Source organism: Tiliqua scincoides, chromosome 2 (assembly GCF_035046505.1).
Source record: "Tiliqua scincoides isolate rTilSci1 chromosome 2, rTilSci1.hap2, whole genome shotgun sequence".
In the NCBI taxonomy this organism is placed as follows: domain Eukaryota; kingdom Metazoa; phylum Chordata; class Lepidosauria; order Squamata; family Scincidae; genus Tiliqua; species Tiliqua scincoides.
The window spans coordinates 149,110,340-149,131,980 of NC_089822.1; the positions used below are offsets into that span (position 1 = coordinate 149,110,340).

Consider the following 21,641-nt stretch of genomic DNA (forward strand, 5'->3'; position numbering starts at 1 on the left):
GACACAGAGACCGTGATGACAGCAAAACTCTAGCAGGCGTTGGCCATTTTCGTTCATCCTCCCAGTGCCAAACTGACCTAAGCAAGTGGGCCATGAACTGTTATCAGCACCAACTCTAGCATTGAAATCGCCGAGGATGAACAATGGCTCTTTTACAGGGATTTTCTTGACAGTGGTGGCCAGGTCATCATAGAATTTGTCTTTGGCTTCTGCTGGAGACGACAGAGTCGGTGCATAAGCACTGATGAGAGTGATAGGTCCTGCTGATGACTGGAGCTGCAGGGACAAAATTCTTTCACTTCCCACAGTAGGTGGGATGATGGATTTCAGCAGGGTATTTCTGCCAAAGATCTCCAGCAGCTCATGGATCGTTTTAGCAAGGCCTGCCAAGATTTTGGACTGACAATCAGCCTGAAGAAAACACAGGTCATGGTTCAGGATGTGGACTCACCTCCCTGCATTACAATCTCTGAGCATGAACTGGAGGTTGTCCATGACTTTGTGTACCTTGGCTCAACGATCTCCGACACACATTCTCTCGATACCGAGCTAAACAAGCGCATCGGTAAAGCAGCTACCACGTTTTCCAGACTCACAAAGAGAGTCTGGTCCAACAAGAGGCTGACGGAACATACCAAGATCCAGGTCTACAGAGCTTGCGTCCTGAGTACACTTCTGTACTGCAGCGAGTCATGGACTCTTCGCTCACAACAGGAGAGGAAACTGAGCGCTTTCCACATGCGCTGCCTCCGACGCATCCTCGGTATCACCTGGCAGGACAAAGTTCCAAACAACACAGTCCTGGAACGTGCTGGAATCCCTAGCATGTATTCACTGCTGAAACAGAGACGCCTGCGTTGGCTTGGTCATGTCGTGAGAATGGATGATGGCCGGATCCCAAAGGATCTCCTCTATGGAGAACTCGTGCAAGGAAAGCGCCCTACAGGTAGACCACAGCTGCGATACAAGGACATCTGCAAGAGGGATCTGAAGGCCTTAGGGATGGACCTCAACAAGTGGGAAACCCTGGCCTCTGAGCGGCCCGCTTGGAGGCAGGCTGTGCAGCATGGCCTTTCCCAGTTTGAAGAGACACTTTGCCAACAGTCTGAGGCTAAGAGGCAAAGAAGGAAGGCCCATAGCCAGGGAGACAGACCAGGGACAGACTGCACTTGCTCCCGGTGTGGAAGGGATTGTCACTCCCGGAGTGGCCTTTTCAGCCACACTAGACGCTGTGCCAGAACCACCTTTCAGAGCGCGATACCATAGTCTTTCGAGACTGAAGGTTGCCAATACTAACAAGCAAGGTGCAGCTGGTCATGAATTTTTCCAAAAAAAGGACAGAAAGGCAAAGCTTTTCTTCAGCCTGCTAACTAGAGTGGGAGGGGATGACTGTTCCGTTGGACCAAAGTTTTGGCTTGTGGAACATGAGGCTTCTTGCCATCAGCACAGTTCAAATGCCACGGGACTGGCCTGGGTCTGGCTCTCCGGGCACGCATCCAGCACCCAACATAATGTACATTTGCAAACAAACAGGTCGACACAAAATACAAATGACTGGCTTTCACACAGCAGTGATACAGAGAAATATAGTTATGATCACACTTTGCACATCTTTTTGAATTCATTTGTTTGCTTGGTCAGGGTCCTGCAGTATTGGTGCCAGTGAAACAGGAATCTACAACTTGTAGAGGTCTAAACCAAGCACCTCAACCCTGCCCCATCTGTAGTTCTTTTATATTACTGGTATGGTGAAGATTTCACCTCCTGGATCCTGATTTTTCATTTATATGCAAACTAGAAGTTATTAATTACAGGCATTAGTTCTTGCACCATCTTCATGCAGATCTTGCATGCAGACTTTTCAGATCTATACTTAATTTTCTTACCTATATGGATATGTTGCTGGTGTTTTCAAAGGATGAGAGACAGTGATTTTTTTTTTTCTTGAGGCTGAATATTGTTACATCTTGGGTTTGGTGAATCATATCAGGCAGAATATTCATTCATTTAGGTTTATGTAGACATCGGAGACATTAACAAGATCTAGGCACAGATCAGAACAGTCTGATTCTGTGTGAATCTAGTTTTTCTTTTACACCAGTTCTGCTGAGGTTATTTGGCTGTCATGTGGCCACTAATCCTTTGATATACAGGTTGTGTTGTTTTTTTTATACTGCCTTTCTTGGTCATCAGATTTGTACCTGTCATTTGTACCAAGAGTAACAGCAGCATCTCTTGAAAAAGTGCTGTGCTTGAGGTGTGAGGTATAAGGAGGTATTTTCATGTGTATCTACATTTCAAAGAGGCTTAGGTGAGTTATTTTAAAACAATCAAGTGGAGTTATGGAAATATGAAATTTGAGTGGAAAACTTTTTCTGTTTTAGTATAGCTGGCATAGAAACATGAGATCTTGAGAGCAGTTTTGTGAACTGTTCTTGACTACAGTGTGAACACAGAAAAGCAAATGTCTGTTTACAAGCAAGGGGAGAATGAGGACCCCTGCAGTTTCCAGATCTTTCCATGAGGAGACATAAAACTGCAGGTCTCACCAGTTGGCACTGCAAATGTGTAAATTGTATTCAAATAAGTTCTGTGCAGCTGGGGGAGTAATTTCCTTTAGACTGCTATTGAGTAGGCTTTCTCAAAGTGATTCAGCTTGCCAAGAACATTTTGTACTGGTGGGGAAAGGGTACCTTTAAAAAGAAAAAGGCAAAATGTAAAATCAGAACTTTCTTTTAAGGTTGGCTGGATATTCACGGATCTGGTCTCGGAGGACACGCGAAAGGGGACTGTCCGATATAGCCGGAACAAGGTGAGAAGCAAGTGTTTTTAGTCATTGTCCTCCTCCTCCTTATTTGCTGTTGTTTATATATGCTGGGTTTGCCAAACAAAATCCTGCTAGAGAGAAAAGTGTGTGAAGTTAAGCCATGCTGTTAAGGGTGGTTTTTGTTATTCATAATTGGAATAATTCATGAATCCAGAGGAGATTTAGAAAGACTATGAATTGTCGGTGATGGAGTTTCATAAGGGTAGAATACGGAGTGATCTGACATGTGTCATATGTCATATATGACAAAGGAACATTATTACCATATAATAATATCTAAGACCTTTTCTTAAATGGGACTTCTCTAATGTTCATCTTCAGAGTCCCACATTTCTACTTGCCATGACAAATGTCACCTTCTTGCAAGGGTGATGAGAAACCCCAGTCTTCCGGCTTGGAACTAGGGAGGGGATGGGAATTATCCCCCTTTCAGCACACTATGTATAGGATCCCTGCTCCCCTCTCTAGCTTCAAGCTGGAGATGAAGGGTGGAGTTTGGCCTTTTTGATGGCAAGCAGCAGCATTGCTTGGACTCCATTGTACTACTGCTGCTTAACTGGGCCCCAGCCTTTCTTGATTTTGAAAGGGAAAGTTGGGGCTGGTTGTTTTTGGCAGCTGATGGAGCTATGCTCAGAGTGCCTCTCCTACCCAGTGCCAAAAGCCTCAGCTTTTTCCTCTGATTCCAAGCTTGAAGCGCAGTCAGTTTGTGGGATGGGAACGGGACCAGATGTCCTTTTTCCTGGATATGTCCTCTTTTTTAGTCTTGTGTCCTCGAAAAGATGTCCTCATTGACCTAGGTTGCAATACTATGCTTGCTTACTTGAGAGTAAGTACTATTGAGCAAAGAGGGACTTACTTCTGAGTAAACATACATAGAATTGCAGTGGAGGTGAGGAGCAGAGTCCTAATGATCACAATTTTTGTTCTGCCTACCAACATCAGCCACATGTGAAGGCCTATCATGTTTGTATATGTCTGTGTTTAAAGTTTCCATTAATGAGAAGACCATAACCTTCCTTTGTAACTACAGCTACAGGTGTGGATACAGAAATTGGCCTCTAGGCCATATCTGGCCCATGGAAGCTCTTTATGCAACCACCTGGATAATTGGGCTTTCACAGCAGCATCATCAGCTGCTCTCAACTGCTGAGCTGTGAAGCACATTTTGGCAGAAGTGGCACTGCTGAAGAAGTCCTACTGGGAGAGCCTTATCATGCAGGCTGCCCTTTTCTCAGAGCTGCTTCTGGTGGAAGTATCACACATGTGATAATGGGCTCTCCCAGTACTGCTCTTTCAGCAAGTCTTCTTCTGCCAAAGCAGAAGGGAGGAAGAGGCAGAAGGAGACCTCAGAAAGCAAGGAATGGTGTGACTTGAAGATGCAGTCCAAGAGAGTGAGGAAGGGGAAAGCCGCCAAGGCATTGGGATAGCTCACTTATCACGTGGGCTGCATTTTCAGCAGCACTGCTTCTGCCAAGGCATCACTTTGCAGAGCAACTATCAGCCTTGTCCAAAGCAGCACTGCTGAAATGACAACCTGCGTGATAATTGGGCTCTTCCCTATCTTGGAAAATATCAAGATTTGCAGATTTTTTTCTCATTTGCTTTTAATGAGTTCCTAAGTGAAATAGAGCTTATATCTGGTCATCACCTGCTTAATGTCATTGGTTTCTGCTTAATAACATCATTTGTGGTCCTCAGAAGGCACCATGAATGATATTTGGCCTCCTACATGAAATGGGTTTGACACCCCTCTTCTAATATATAATATACAGTATTAGAACAGGGATGTCATTTCATTATAATATTCATTATAATGTCCCATATATCTGGAAACTGTTAATGTTCTCTTCTACCTTCTCTAGACTAATCTGTGTTTGGATCCTTAACTTATTTTTTGTCTCTTTGAATCTTGTCTTATTTTGGAGTAATAAAGACATCATGTGAACATAACTAACTAGCATAGAATAATTGCTTTATTCATCCATGCCTACCATGATGAGACTCAGGAGAATCTAAAAAGTAAAAAGATCTAATTTGCCATCTATGTGATTTCCGCTCCCAGATGTCTACTTGTATTCTACCAATGAGCTGTTGCATTTCATTCTTCTTTTTATAGTTGAAACACACAGTAATGAAATTAACCTTTCTGAGAAAGTCATTGGCTGGGTCCTCCTTCAGCCTGAGTTTTGCCACCTCTTATTCTTAACATTTGCCAGATGTGAATAGGCAGGCAACAGGCAGTCCTAGATCATAAATCTAAGGATTCAGCAACCAGAAGTCAGATAAATAAGTCTGAATTTATTTTATTTTAAATCCTCATTTCTGGGGTTTGTTTCTTCACTATACTAGGAATTGCTTGCCAAAACTGAAACACTATACAAAGCACAGAACTAGGATGTACACCTCATGTGAGGAAGCTTCAAACCTTCTGAAATTGATACTCCCTTTATTCCAGTGGTTTTGGAAACTTTTCAGAAGCCCTAGGGCCTAGAGCAGGAGTCTTTTTAGAAGCCCTAGGGCCTAGAGCAGGGGTTTCCGAACCCCGGTCCGGGGGCCAGATGCAGCCCGCAGCAAGCCTCTTTCTGGCCTGCGGCCAACCTCTTGTCCCCTGAAAGCCTCTGGCCCACTCAACTGAACATGACCAGAACTGTGCTCTGATTGTGTCTGGAGGGTGTTCTGAGAGCCGGAGAGCTTGAATGAATGAGCCCATTCATTCATTTATTCACTCATCTAAGTTCCATCTCTAATTTAAATAAATAAATTTTATATTTAAATTTTTTTCAACACCACGCTAGATATTTGATTTGGCCCTCTGGCCAAAAAGTTTGGAGACCCCTGGCCTAGAGACTGCTGCCTGATTTATAAATACCAAGGGATGTGGCTATAATGGTGATTGGGCAGCAGTGCTCCCCCCCAAGTAGCACCTTTTTTAACCCTTGATGCACATAGCCTAATCAGCCCTGTAAGTTTCGCTAACTACCAAAAATTGGAACATGACCCGCTGGTGGGTCCTAATCCCACAGTTTGAGAACAGCTGCTTTATTCCATTAGAAGCCCATGAAAATTCACATATGGCGTCTTAGGGTTTCATTGTACACCAGGTGCTTAAGAAATGTGCAGTTGAAGTATGTAGACCATCTAATGGCGCTGTATCATGTCGATTTGCCAACATGGTTCACAATATTGATTATTGAAATTACAAATCCATGCTTCAGAAAGTACTACTGGTCTTCCTTGGTTGTGGTCCAATGCAATGGATCAATTTCTTACGAGTCTTCTCCCCATTCCCTTTTTTTTTTTTTAAAGGATGCATATTTCCTCAGTGCAGAAGAGTGCATCACAGCGGGACATTTTCAGAATCAGCACCCTAATATATGCCGCCTGTCTCCGGATGGTCACTTTGGATCCAAGTTTTTCACAGTGGTGGCTACAGGTAAAAAAAGTGCAGCTTGTTTCTTGATTGTCTAAAGAGTTCTTACTGAACTTTTACATGTAGCAAAAGCACACTAAAGTCTGTAGTTCAGTTCAGAGGTCATGTTCCTGATCTCTCCAGACCATAACTCAGGAATGTGCTGTGGCCTCCCTTCTCCCATTTCTCCACTGTCCTGCTTTCCTGCACATGAATTCCCTCCTCTTTTTCCTTGGTTGCATGACTATAGTTTGTCATAACATCAGAATCAGTCAAAATTTGCTTAGTACAAAACATTAGAAAAAACCCTAATTGTCCTAACCCATTTTTGCCTGGCCCACAGGTGTACGCATTTGGTTCCTGTTGCATATATGCAACATTGGGCAGAAATTGCTTACTCAGGCTAAAGTCCTGTTTGTCCAGCATTCTCTTTTCCACAGTGGACTGCCAGCTGCCTCTAGGAACCCCACAAGTAAGAAAGAAGGCGTACCTCTCTCCCATCATTACTTCCCTGCAACTGGTATTCAGAGGCATACTGCTGTGGCACCCAGAATTGTCTCCAGACCACAATTTTGAACCATGGTTTGCAGTTAGTTTGCAAACTGTGTGGTGTAGAGAGATTTCCAGTTAGTGCTAACAGGAAATTCCTCTCTGAACCGTGGTTTGAAAACTCACTTCAAAACCATGATTTCAACTTGCTATTTGGAGATAACTGGTGCACACTTTGCCTAATTTGGATATTATGACCGACCAGTAAACTTTAGAGAAAAGCGAAAATGTGTATATGGGAGAGGAGCAGAGTGCGCACAAACTGCCCCACCTTCCATACTATGGCTTGGAAGATTGGGAATGTGACCTCTGAACTGATCCAATGAAAGCTAAAGCACTGGATTAAAAACAAAACTTTGCAATGTTACCAGCCCTTGTCTTAAGCTGCTTATGGTCTGTTTTACTAGGTGAGGGGAAACCGTCAAATGCTAGCCCAACTGCTGGCAGTGCTTCTTGGTGATGATCTGTGATCAAAAGCTATGAAGGCTGACCATCAGGTCTGCAGCTGGAACAGCTGTTAGATCTTCAACAAAGACACATTTTGATGCTGATTCCACTTACTTGGAAAAGGAACCTCAGAAAATGTAACAAAAAAAAGAACCTACTGTAATAACATGGAAACAGTACAAAAATAGTTTTTAGCTCAGTTGTGTTAACTACCAAAACCTGAGTGTTAGTGTTGTGCTGTGTTCAGGCTCAATGTAATGCAAAAAAGCGAGTCTGGTTAGTAGATGCATATTTCTTTGAACCTCATAAAATTGTCTGCACTTCATGATTTCTATCAATACAGTGTTTTATTCACCATTTTAATCTTTTCCTATGAAGAAGATAATGAATACATTTACAGAGCAGGAATTGGGCAGCAGAAGATTGGTGTGCAAAGCAAGTCATGGCCCATTGTCTATAGTGTGCCCCCAGGGTTTTTTTCCCCCCTAAATATTGCTTGGCCTCCTATTCTTGCTGCCCATCAGCCTGCCTCTGAACCACTGGAAGACTTCTCTCAGGGCCATCAAGACTTATACAGCATCAGTCAAAAGCCTTGATGACGGGTTCTGCTTCACCCCAATAGCTTCCTCCAGGGTAGCTTCTCCTTTCATCAGGCTGCCCATCAGCTCCTTCAACTGTCTGCCCTCTTGGTAGAGTCTCCTCTTCATAAGCCTTTGGTACTTAAAACTTCCTGAGGAAGAACTCAGGCCCACCCTTTCCTGTCCGTTTTCTTAAAATCTCACCTTCTGTCCCTCCCACTTTTAGCTGCCTAGGTCTCTGTGGGTGGTGTCTGCAAAGTGGGGGCTTTGTCAGTTTATGCTGTTGGTGTCAGGAACCTCAGCCCTTGGGGTGGCACTCAGCTCCCTCGCTGGCCTGCATCCATTCTTTACTTCACTGAGTTCTGCTAATCCATTTAGTCAGCCTAAACTATTCCAGCTGCACTGTGTGGGTTAGAGATGAAATATAGTTATTAAAAGTGGGAAAGTTCAAAGGATGGCGAGGAGAGTAGGAGGCAAAAGGAGGAATCCTTTGCCTTTACTTTCTTGTCCCCTGCATGCCCCTGTTCAAGCTCTTTCTCACTTAGCTTCCTCTCACCATCCTTCCATCATTGTGTCCATTGGTAATGGGGCCGTGGGAACTAGAAAGTGCTTCATTATTGGCGCAAAGTGAAATGAAGTCCTTGGCTCTCATGGTACTTGGCTTCCTCTTGGGGCCAATTCACAGGACCCTTTTCACTTTATTAAATATGGATTATATAATGCACTATCTGAAACCTTGCTAGCGGTTGAGAGAAGAAATAATTCGCTTGTCAGTTTGGCAACTACTGTACTGGGTTTTCAGTACTTACTGTATAAGTCACATTCTATCTTGCAAAAAGTGTCATTTGATTGGCCCCAAGAAATATCTTGAAGTGGCTGTTACGGGGTGTCAAACATAAGGTCTGCGGGCTGGATATGACCCATGGAAGCTCTCCATATGGAATTGGGCTCTCCCAGCACCACCATCAGCTGCTCTTAGCTACTGAGCTGCAAAGTGAACCACATTAGCAGAAGAACTGCTGAAAGGGTGGTGCTAGGAAAGCCCAGTTATGTGGGCTGCTAACAAGGCATAGTGATTTTTTTTTTTCATTTTTGAGTCCCAAACACCAACCAGAAGCCAGATTGAGATAGATCAGGGTGATTGTTTACCCGGAAAACTCTAGACTTGTGATGCTTGAACACCTTGCCCAAGATTGGTAAGGGCAAACACCTTGCTAAAAATTGATAATTTTCCAATACAGTGAAATCCAGAGAGGCCATTTTAAAAGCAGGTGGTTGCCAGCCTGCTCTTTAAACAGTTTCGTACTACTCCCTCAGTTCATTATGAATGTATAGCCCCCTCCCCCAACTTGGACAGTTCTCCCCAGACAGTTGAAATCAGCCTTGAAAAGCAAGGAGCTCCAGAACATAGATGTGTTTCTGATAGTTTAAAAATAAAAAATCCACTTTCCTATAAAGTGCCTCTGTATAATCAGAGTATCACACTGCGACTTTCTCCTAAATCCTTGTGAAGTGCAAATGGTTCAGTTGACAAAGGAGGTGGTAGCTACACTTTCATGTATTTGCTTTTTAATTTCTGTGGCCCTTTCCTGATCTATGTGTGGCTGAGAATGAAAGCTGGAGGCCTGGGAATTGCTTTTAGAAACATTCATTCCAGATAACGTGTTCCCCTTGTTAAATCAGCCTCTTGTGTGTGTTTAAGTTTTGGATAAAATGCAAAATAAGTGTATCTTTATGATTTACAGGATCAAATTTTCTTAATGTCCCTTAGCAGCTCCAGTCACTGAATATAGCACCCCATTTCCAATTTACACCTGGTCAGTTTTCTTTGACATTCTATCTGTCTGTGTAACCTGCTGGTGCTACTTAAATTAAAAGCACTAATTGTATCACCTGTGCAAAGCACTGGCTGAAGATAGTAGTTCATTTAATTTGTGTCATTTGTTTCCCTATCTCTCTTCATTGCTCACTGAAATAATACAATACATACTAACTGATTTGGAATAGTTCAGTAAGCCCTACTGCTTAGTGTGAAGGGTTAAATGCAGGGTAAAGATTTTTTTTTAAATTTTGGTTTTACAAATTTTATTTTTTAATCACGGAGGCCATCTGTCTCAGATCTGAATTGTAAAAATACATTTGACGTGTTATGGCATATAAGGTGAATATATGACTTGACTTAGCTTGTTTGAAGGAGTGATGAGATACAATCTCTATTCTCCATGTATGCAGGAATTCTGGAATTCTTAACTTTGAAATGCAGCAAAACACTTGAAAATGTGAAAATTTTAAAAAATACTCTTGAACCATTGCTGTCCTTGAATATCGGTTAATTGATGGTTAGCTCTAAAGCAGTCTTTCTCAACCACTTGTGCCTCTCGTGGTACTCAAGGTGGTATCTGGTGGTACTTGTGGGCCCCCAGACCCCCACCACCTTGCAGTGAGACCAGTAGCTTAGTGGGACAAGCAGTGGTAGGAAGCTCAACTTGACAGGCAGATCTCCAATGTACTCACAAACTCAAGAAAACCCTCCCACCCATCCTGAGCCTCTTACTGGTGTTTGTCGTATTGCATCTGGCCTCCCAATCCAGAAATAACTAGTGATGGTATCATCACCAGTTATTTTCGGTGGAACTTCCAATAGATGTACCATGCAAAGTGGCATGGTAGGAGACAAATGCTGCTCTAAAGCACAGTGCAGAGTACCTCTTCTGATGTTTACTGCATTTGGAAAATGTACCGTACTAATGTTAATCATAAAGATTTTGTGCAAGGAAATTGGATTATGTCAGAAGTCCTTCCTGTTGGGTTACATGGTCTGTATGTTGCTGGTAAGCAAGTAATACCCTCATTCTACTCCAGTCATTAAAAATTCAAGCAAGAGAGATATTTAGCCAAAGTTTACAAATACCACTTGGAAGGGTTTTTTTTAACTTTCATGAGATCTGGTTACGCAAGACAAGGGTGATTTGAGCTGAAATTGGAACTTGCTAATCATACAAAAATGTTGTACAGTTCTTTAAAAAAAATGAGCATTCTGTTGCACATTTGCTAGAACAGGGGTGTCAAACTCATTTCATATGGAGGGCCACATAGCATCCATGATGCATGCTGAGGGCCGGAAGTGATGTCATTAGGCAAGAAGTGATGTCATTAAACAGGTCATAACCAAAAATAAACACTTTCTTCTCACTTAGGAACTCATTAGCTGCAAATAACAAAAGAGAAACTATACGAATCTTGATCATATTTCACGATATGGGAGAGCCCAATTTTCATGTGGGCTACCCTTTCAGCAGTAACACCTCAGCACTACTCAGCAGCTGAAAGCCTGAGGGTCATATAAAAAGCTTCCGCAGGCCGCATCCAGCCCCTGGGCCTTATGTTTGACATCCCTGTGCTAGAATGTTCTATAAATTGGCCCTTTTTAAAAAAAATTAATTGCCCATTCTTCCCTGTGTTTGAGACCTGTATTTTTTTTTTTACCAAACTGGTGGTTCACCACTGGTATAACATGGAGTTGTCATACAGTTTATCTTGCACACAGACTTCATAATGGAAAAAGTTACAAATGAGTTGTAACCATAACTCATTTTTTTTAAATGCTTATAAATATTTTTATAGTTGTGAGCGGAGATATGAAGAGTTTGCAGGGCAGAATTCTGATATCTGTATCTATAGTGCTCAGCACTACATGAACTGGAAGAGTTGACATCACAACATAAAAATTACATGGGTGTAGTTTGGCAGCTCCTATGCAGTTCTGTGAGAGTGGCAGAAACCCAATTAAACCATTTATAAAACCACATGAAGAAGAGTGTACATGTGGCTTGTACATTATATCCAAAGTTAAACAAATGTATCTGTGTGCACCCTTAAGAAAATAATGTGTTTGCCATCATTTGAAGTCTTCAAACCAAGACAGGAACCGCCTGCTGTATCTGAGCTAGAAGCTCTTGGTTTGATGCAGAGACTCCCAATGAAGTGCTTAGTGCAGAATTTATAGAATTGGCTGACTCAGAATATAATAACAACCACAAGCTTAGATGGCTTCAAAAGAGGACTAAATAACTCATTGAAAACAAGTCTATCACGATCTGCTAGTCATGACAGCAATAGGCTACTTCCAGATTCAGAAGTGGCATGCTTCTCTGACAGCACAATCCTATCTTGTGCTGGTACAGTCAGGCCAGGAGGCCTGCGCTGTATCCAGCACAAGATTGGGGCCAGGATTGGCTCAGCCGGAGGCAAGGGGAAACTCTTCCCCTTAACCCCAGGTAAGCCACAACAGCCCCAATGGGTCTTCTTGGACCTGCGCCACCTCAAGAGGTGGCACAAGTCCAGGGGGAACGGAGCAGCTTGAAGCCGCTATATGCTGCTTGGGGAACGGGGTTGGGATCCAGCATAACTGCCAGGTCCCAGTTCAACCTCCTGCTCCCCGCCCACCCCCTGGAATGCCCTCTGCCTGCCCCAGAATGCCTTACTTCTGCTTCCTTCCTGCCCTCCCAAGACTCCTGCATCAACTAAGCTTGGCCAACACAACCTTCCCTCCCCACATCAATGAAGAGGCTGGATGCAGCCTCCGTGGCCAGCATGCATCCCTGTGCCGGCTCAGCTGACTAACAAGGAGGTGCAAACATGCATTACAGCACGTTTGCAACCCTCCTGGGTCAGCACAAGGGCTTAACCGTTAGTAAGGATTGTGCTCTGAGTGTCAGTTGTTGGGAAGCAAGAGCATCAGAAGGCCATGGCCTTCATGAACTGCTTGTGGGCTTCTTAGAGGCATCTGTGTGATCATGGTGGGAAGTGGGATGTTGTCTCAGTGAGCTTTGGTCTCATTCAGTCGGGCTCTTTCGTTCTGTGTTTATGAAGAGATATCTTATAACAATTTAGAGCACTGAATCACTGAATGGCATTTTCTTTTCCAGGTGGTCCTGACAACCAAGTCCACTTTGAGGGCTATCAAGTATCCAATCAATGCATGGCCCTAGTTCGCGATGAATGTTTGTTGCCGTGCCGTGATGCTCCAGAACTTGGCTATGCAAAGGAATCCAGCAGTGAACAATATGTGCCTGATGTGTTCTATAAGGCAAGTATTGATGATGTCATCTCCATTGGCATGTGTCCTTGGTCTCCTCTGGGGAATAGTGGTAAGGAAGGATGGAATTCACTCTTATTCCTTGTGGGAGTGAGACAACATTTGCGAGCCATGAGAGAGTTCTGGCCTGTCCAGGAGGGAAGTTTTTAGACCTCACCTGGAAGGGCCCAATTAATTGTCAGAATTTTTTTTTCGTGTTTCAAGCTCACAGTATGCTTTCTCTTGCCCCATTTGTCTCTGAGTTAAAGTAGTGCAGCCTCACATCCTGGTCTCTGCACAGGCAGCAGTCTTTCTAACTTTGCTTTGGAGAGATTCCATTAGGTTTACCTCTCATGCATTGTAAGATGTCACATCCCTTACCTACACTGATGCAGTTGACCCGACATGTTGCAGTTATGGTGGGGCACGTGTGTTAGGCTGTATACTACTAGGAGCCACCCAAGTCAGAAATGAGGTTGGCTGTGCCAAGATGCTGCTGCTGTTTTTGCAGATTGTCTCTATCAGCGTCCTAGGGAAACCTCCAGTCATCTGGAGGTTAAGGGAGTCAGCTGTGAGGGACATCCGTAAGTGATGTGGTTGAAGATTAATTGAAGCAGACATTCTTGTGCCCAGAACCTTCAAACAGTAGCTCAGCAATATGTATGGAAATAAATGTTTGCTAAGTTATTGTATAAGCTCCATTTCCCCTTTACTGAAAATGCTCCTATCATTCTCCAGGCTCTACTCAGCTTCAGCATGAGGTCTGCGGTGCACTGCTTTGTGCCTCCTAGCAAGCCCTCTGAATTAACGACACCACTTGTGTTTGGCAGGGCTTCCACCCCTCTGTTGACATTTAATCCCCAGCTAATGTTTGCTCTTTCCTTTGACCAATTATGCTTAGGTGAGATGTTCAGTGAAGCGAAATCATGCAGCAATAAAAGCTGCAGGTTGCTGTCAGCCGGTGAGAATGGTTTTGTTGTATGGAATATGCTTATAAGATGCCTGGTGAGCAGCATCAATTGCTGCAGAGTGCAAAGCAACAAAATGGAAAACAAGGATTTAGAGAGTCCCAAGCAGAGGGTGAGAGGGATTTGTGTGCAGGAAGGTGGGGTTGAGAATACAGAACTGTGCAGAGAAGCACTGATAAATTTAGGACCAGTAAGGACAGAGCATTCCTTTGTTCTCTTACTACAAATAATCAACACGTATTTCACCTCATGAACATTTTCAAGATGACTGCCTTGAAAGTTGGTTTCAAAACAAATGAAAATTGGGATTTTTTCAGTGCTTTACTTGGTGTATATTAAATCAGAAAATTCTGCAGCAGATTTCCAGAAAACTGAAATTCAATTAACAGTTTGTATTTTCGGAACCACCCTTGATTTTTGTTTGCGGGAGCAAGAGAGAGAAATCCCTCATCAAAATTTGACCAGTTGTAGTTAACTATATGCCACCGGTACCTTCTATTCAGGTAACTTACCCCCCAAAAACGTTCCAGGTGTGGCAGTCCAGAATGTGAGTTTGCCAAAGCTTCACTCTCTCTTTCTTTACTTTTGCGGTAACTATGTTAGTGTTTGGTGTTTTTCAGTCCTGTGATAATCTGCAGAAATTTCCAGCCATAGCTTGCAGCTCAAAATAATACTGCCTGTCAGAATTTCTTTTTGAATGCAAGAACTCCTTCCGAGCTAGCTAGCCATCCTTTTAAAATCCTCTCTACGGCTATACTTGTGGGTTTCCAAGCAAGGCTTCGTTCTGTGTGTGCTCCCAAGTTAAAGCACTCAAATCTTACAGTTCTAAAGTGCTTTTAAACCACATTGGGAATGGAATATAGTGTGGAAAAGCTATGTTCAGCTATTTTCATTTGTTCCTTAATGCTGCTTATTTTACCTGTTGCTAGAAGTTGTGGAATGCCATGGAACTAGACAGCTTCATAGATGTAGCAGTTTCTTTTCCTTGCAGTCCTCCAGATCTCATTGTGCTATGCCTCCAAGTCTTAGAACATGGAGAAGCACTGCTGCTCTCCCTATTTCCACTTCTCTACACTGTTTTGAGTCAGCAGGAAACCCAAATTTACCAGACTCTAGTGAAAGTGTAGCCTAAGTGAGATGTTTTTATTACTACAGTTACCCTTCCTGCTGCATACCTCAGGCTCATAGCTTTGACACATGTAGTTGACCTTTGCATTTGAGACTGTAGTATCCTTTCTCATGTGCTCCCTTTACTGGTACAATCATTGAAAAGCTTTCTCAATTCTGCTAAGGACTATTTGCATCTGGATAAATGTGAAAAAGTTTGCATGAGATACTCCTTTTTCCCCCTGAAAATGAGACCAGAAGCTACTCAAATAATCATTTAGAATAGTTGCACGGTACTGGAGCTTTCCTGGTACACTGTGGCTGTGTTTGATAATGTCTGCTGGAATAGAAGCAGATTAATCACGTAACATCTTGGTTATAACTCATCATCAAGTATTCCCTTGCTTAGTTAACTGATTTTTGCCCGGCCCACAGGTATACATATTTGGTCCCTGTTGCATATATGCAATGCTGGGCAGAAGTGGCTTAATCTGGCTAGTGAAACAACTGCTCTTTCATTTTATGCTCTCTGTGATAGAGATCCATTGTCACATGGGTTACAACAAGAAAGCTGTACTGGTTCATAGAAAGACCAGGAGGAAAATAGCCAAAGGTACAAGGCAAAAATAGTGTTTTATCTTTTGAAGTCCAACCAACTGGCATTTTGAGCTTTGGACTTTGAGCTACTTGGTCTAAATTGTTTGAAGCACAAACTTCCAAAGGTTGGTCTCCTCAGAAGCAATAGCTGTTTTGGCAGCCTGCTCCCGTAAATCTGCAGAATGACTCCTCTACATAATAAGGAAAGATCTGCATTGGAGTGAAGTTACTTTATATATAGGTAGCATTCAGATGAAAGGGCTTTTAGAAATGTGTTGCATATGCCCCAAGAAGTCAATGTTTGTATAGAGTGGAGTACATTTATTTCACGAAGTTAACGGCAGTTTAAATACAACAGAAGCCATTGAAGCTCTGTGTCGTCGAGCTGTGTAGGAGAACAGATGCTCTTTAAGCCCCTGTAGTCACAGAAATGGTGATGCATGTAAAATTGGAGAGATAGGAAGCAGTGCCTGTGCAAATGCCTGTTCTCATTGCATAGTGGATGTTTCTTCATTTTTTGAAAACAAGTTTCAGAAATTTGCGTAAATTAGTATTGCTGCATTTATAGAAGCCCATATTGGATCAAGGCCACATAGCTGGGGGAAATTGCTAAGTGGCCAAGAGGTGCTTAAGGGGAAAATAGTAGGCCTCTTCTCTCTTGAGTCACCTTTGTGTGGTGTGCATCAGTGCGTGTTTGTGGGACAGGGCCAGAGGCTTTTGCACCCGTGACAGCTCACTCCAGCTATTTCTGGTTCCCATGAGAACAAGCATGAGTCATCAGTGTCTTAAATATCACAAAAACAGTAAAACCAACGGCACCAGGTTTGCCCCAGCTTGACTAAGCCAGACCATTTTCTCTGAGGTGTCTATCATTGCAAGCTCTTGATGCCTTTACCACTCTCTTTATCTTGACCCCTTAAAAATCAGGTCGGTATTGGCAGCAAGGCTCTTGTAACTGTATCTGGAAGCTCAATTCATTGTATGAGAGGGCTGGAGTGTACTTTAGTATGAAAAGTAGGAATATTCAGAACCAAAATACTCTGCTGAAAAGCTGTTTTCACCATGGTCAGCTGAATAAGCAAGTATCCCCACTTGAATAAATTTCCAGATGCTGCTATCCCAGTAAGACAGTCCTTATATCCATTCCATGCATTTGGCAGTGAACTAAGCAACCTTTAAAAGAAATCTTTCCTTTTCCGATATGTACATGCAGACCCAAAGTGTATTTGATTCCATTTACACTAAGCACAACCATAGTAGGTTGATATTTTAGATGGGAAGGCGGTTAATTTCATTGGTTTCAATGCGGCAGTTTTCAAACTGTCAGGGAGAGTTTGAACCACGGTAAGTTCTTGCGGGGACGGAGGGGAGGCAGGATCACGTCTCTAAGGGGGCTGCAGGGACTCAGATGCACTCGCCAGTCCCTGCAGCAGCCTCCCAGGGGTGCAGGGAGCCCTGCGCGAGGGTCTGCAGGGCTCCCCAGGTCTTGATAAGTGAATGTGCACTCCACTTCCACAAAACCGGAAGTGGAGCGTGATCGCTGCGCTTTCGGTTTTCAAGACCTGGAGAGCCCTGCAGACCCTCACACAGGGCTCCCCGCACCCCTGGGAGGCTGCTGCGGGGACTGGTAAGTAAATGCCTGCGACCCCCTTAGCACCAGGATCACATCACTGCCTCCCCCCGCCCCCGCAAGAACTTACTGCAGTTCAAACTCTCCCTGAAAACTGCTGCCTTGAAGCCTTCCCCCCCCCCGCCCCTTAAGGGGAAAGTGGCCAGGGCTCACAGGCTGGGGCATTGCAGTGCCCCAGTTTGAAAAACCCCGGTTTCAAGGATTCAGAACACTTGGGTGTGCAGTGTTTTATGTTAGAAAGCCTTTTCTTCCCCATCTCTACTAGCTGTTTCGGTTTCCATCTCATGGGCTATAGGTGTATTTTGCCCTTCTGAGACAGGGAGGTAGATTTGATCAAGCCCTGTGTTCATTTATAGCCCTCATCAGAAGTCTGAGACTAGTGGTTCTGAAGAGGGGGGAAAAAAGTCTCTGGGACATAATGTATGTGCAACATAACTCTAAGAATGTTATTTGCTCCTTCCAAAAATATATTGGTAGTAGCTGTAGCATAATCAGATGAGGTCATTGAAAGCTACAAATTCTAGGCACACTTTGAAAATTTACATATACAGCGAATTCTATCGAGCTGATCCCCATTTTTGTGTTTCTGGGTGTTTCAAACACCTTTCTGAAGCAGTGTTCAGTAAGCCTGCCAAGTTTGACTTTCCATTATCTAGCTGTCATCCTACTGGGCACCCCTGTGAGTCTCAGGCTGCGGTGTACTCTTGAAGTTGCTTACTGCACTGCAGGATTCCAGCTCTAGACTTATTCCATGGATGTCTCAACATTCCATCAAATGCAGTGTGCAAAAAAAATTTAAAAAAAATCCAAAGGGAATGTGAATTTTATAGATCCTTTGAAGCATTCAAAGTAGCTGAGGTTTAGTGCTTTTGCAGAGTTCTATTCCCTTGTTGACTTTAGAAAAATACCTGTGATCTTAGCACCAATGCAAAGATGTCATCTTTTGCACTGAATTATGTTTTTATTGATGTTCTAATGTCCAAGAATTTGCTCCGGGGGGTAGAAGATTAAAGAGTCTTGCTGGCACTTGGGTTACAAAGAGGCCTTTGCCCCTTGCATAGGAAGCTAACTGGTAACGATAACTATAAGGTTTTTGCATTTGAATTATTGCTTCTTCCTCCTATGGTATGCTGATCCGAAAAATGTCCAGTTAAGAGATTTTAGTTCCAGGACAAGGTCTGGCGTACAACATTCATCTTGTCAAACTATTCCAGTGGCAACATTGGAGGACCAGGTGCTGTCCCTTGAGGGCCAGTTGAGATTGTTAATGCTGCCACCTTCAAAGCCATCTTTGAGTAATGACGGCTTAAAATGTAATTAACTTTTCATTCAGTCTAGGGGAAAAATTGAGAATCCTGATGCTCTGTTGATCTTGCCCAGGCAGTTGACATACCCAGTAGGGAACTGCTTCGTTGTAAGAAGAGTGGATTTTTCAAGGTGCTCTATGTTCCTTAGGTCAAGCAAAGGCTATAACACTACTCCACCTCTTCTCCCTCACTTCCCAACTTTTGCAAAGCAGTGCAGTGTTCTTTATATTGATGTTCCACTGCCAGAGATTGTGAGTGCATCCTGTCTGTCTTTCGGGTTCGCAGGCAATCTGTCATCTGAGCACTGATACCAGATTCGGGCCTGCCTAGCTTCATCAAGGTGACTGCATCATACACCCTAACCACATGCTGAATCCACATATAAAACCTTCTGTGGAAGATCTTGGCAGCTTCTTTTGCTGCCTTTGACAATGGAATAGTTCCTGCTTTCTAGCATCATTTAACCTCCCTCAGGCTCTATGGTTTTTTCTTTTCTTTTTGTCCTCTGTTACAGTTGTCCCACCTTTCCCACCCATGAGCCCCAATCTAAATTCGTTATAGTCAACATTACTTTCCTGTATTTTCTCTTTGCTAACTACATTTTTTAAAGGAAACTGGAAAATCAACTCATTATCTGCATCAGTTGCACCAGAAGTAGGGCTATTTATTTATTCCCACCACTTATTTACAGTGTAACATGCAACTCCTCTTCAATCTGTCATCCCACATAGCCCATCTGTCCTTCAGCCATGTTACTGCCTAGCCTGGTATCACACATTGGTATTTGGCATATTTATCTGAGTCACAGATAGGTCGCTTGGACAGCCTTGGAAGTTTCAAAGTAGATATGCTGTGATCCAACAAACGCAACAGTGGGTTCCAGACCAGGCTGGATGATATTTTACACTACTGTAATTGGAAGATGTGTGTTTGGTATACAACTGAATATGAATGCTAAGTGGTGTAACGTAGAATGGTGTAACTTCCAAAAAGGTGACTTTGAATGCATGGATAATGCAGAAAAAAGATGCTGCTGTAAAGAGTTACATACTTTTATGCAGTGCTTGCTGTGACAGTTTAGTTCAGGAAACTACTCCTGACTAGTGGAATTCCTTGCAGCAGCTAAGGGTGAATGTCTCTGCACATGTTCTTCCAGGTACCCAAGTGCTGGTAAACTTCAAGCATATCTGAGTCAGAGATTATAACCGCATAATGAAACTCGGGCTTTCTTGATACCAGCCAGTGGTGTGTGTGTGGGTTGTTTTTTTTTTCATTTGTCAAACTAGTTATAATAACTTCCAGTCAAAAAAAATAAGGGTAGAAGCCTGCCACTTCTGCCTAGAGTTGAAACTTCTCTTCCCAGCCACAGCAGCATTGCTGGGAGGAGCAGAGAGAGAGAGCAGGATGTTGCTTCCAGACCTAAGTTATGACTGAGATCTGCTGTGCTGCACTTGAAGCAGGATTATGGACTCCTGGACACACCACAGTTTGTAAAAAGATTTGGAGCCTAATCCATAATCCTGCTTCAAGTGCAGCACAGCTGCACTGGTGTGCATACATCTTGGCAGATCTTAGGCTCCAAATCTTTTTACAAATTGTGGGGTGTCCAGGAGTTCTTATACAACTAATGCAAAATAACTATTGAAAACCAGTTAAAATTGTGGTGCAGGTGTGAACAACATTTGACTTTATGTAGAACACATTTCTAGCATTGATTTTTTTTTAGTTTTTCTATATAGCTATGGCTTATATTCTAAGCTCCTCTTCGTTGTAAACAGTTTGTGTGTGGGAGGATTTTCACCAATCTCTAATTCAAAAGTGGTTTCATTTTGTCTTTAATCTAGGATGAATTTTGTTTCATTGTTTATAGACTAGTTCTCCAGCTTGTATCAGTTTTATTTATTATGTAAAATCTATGCCAGGGGTGTCAAACTTGTTTCATACCAAGGACCAAACAGCATTCATGGTGCTTGCTGAGGGCTGGAGGTGATGTCATTAGGCAGGAAATGATGTCATTAAACAGGTCATAACCAAAAATAAAAGCACTTTTTCTCATTTAGGAACTCATTAGCTGCAAATGACAGAAGAGAAAATACACAAATCTTGATCATATTTCAAGATATGGGAGAGCCCAATTTTCATGTGGGCTGTCCTTTCAGCAGTAACACCTCAGCACTGCTCAGCAGCTAAGAGCCTGAGTGCTGGATAAAAAACTTCCGCGGGCCGCATCCTGCCACCAGGCCTTATGTTTGACACCCCTGATCTGTACTCTCTGTTTCTATATTAATGTATTCTGATGGTTGCCACTTGAGTAGTAATGAGAAATGATTGGAAGGGAATAGATATTTCCACAGTCATTCCCTCCAATCCCCTTGAGTGTTCCGGCTATTCTCTTCAGCTAACCTCTTACTCTGTTGGAGCCATAAGAGCTCTGTGAGCTGAAATTGCCCCTCCCTAAGTTCACAGAACCACATAATGCTAGAATTTCAAGGTACTTTGGAGGTCATATAATCCAACCTCCTGTTTGGCTCAGGTGGCCACAGTATCCCTGATACTTGGCCGTCTAGCCTGTGCTTCAATGAGGGAGAGTTCGCAACTGTATGTGGCAGGCTGTTTGAATGTCAGATAGCTCTTACAGTTAGGAAATTCTTCCTCATGTCTTGCCTAAATATGCTTTCCTGTACTTTAAGTCCATTGGTTCTGGCCCTGTCCTCTGGAACTGCAGAAAGGAAATCCTCTCCTCCTTCTGTGTGACAGCCTTCCTTGAAGATGGCTATCATATCTCACCTTAGTCTTCTCCTGGCTAAATATATAGAGCTATTTGAAGCATTCTTCATGACTTGGCTTCCAAGCTCCTCTTCAGTTTAGCTGCTCTCCTCTGAACCTGCTCCAATTTATCAAATGTCCTTTTAAAATGTGTTGCCAAAAACTGGGTACAGTGTTCTAAGCGAGGTCTGACTGGTGCAATGTAGAGTGGAATTATTAACTTTTGATTAAGTTGAAGTAAGACTTCCATCTGGGTGGGATATCTTCTGCTGGCCAAGTTGGTAGCTGGCTGTTAAGTCGTCTTGAACTCTGGAGTGGCACTGGGAGGTGCTTAGAAGAGAATAGTGTGTTGATTATGCTATACAATTCCAGTCGTGTA

At 43.1% G+C, this 21,641-nt stretch overlaps 1 protein-coding gene across 1 annotated transcript in view; it reads left to right on the forward strand.

The window, feature by feature from the left end:
- The window catches only part of NPLOC4 (NPL4 homolog, ubiquitin recognition factor), a 64,262-nt gene that overhangs the window by 23,699 nt on the left and 18,922 nt on the right, over nucleotides 1-21,641 (forward strand). Inside the window, exons 10-12 of the mRNA XM_066614670.1 lie at nucleotides 2,741-2,812; nucleotides 6,134-6,260; nucleotides 12,739-12,899. Coding sequence (XP_066470767.1) covers nucleotides 2,741-2,812; nucleotides 6,134-6,260; nucleotides 12,739-12,899 — 360 coding nt within the window. The remainder of the gene's footprint in view (nucleotides 1-2,740; nucleotides 2,813-6,133; nucleotides 6,261-12,738; nucleotides 12,900-21,641) is intronic.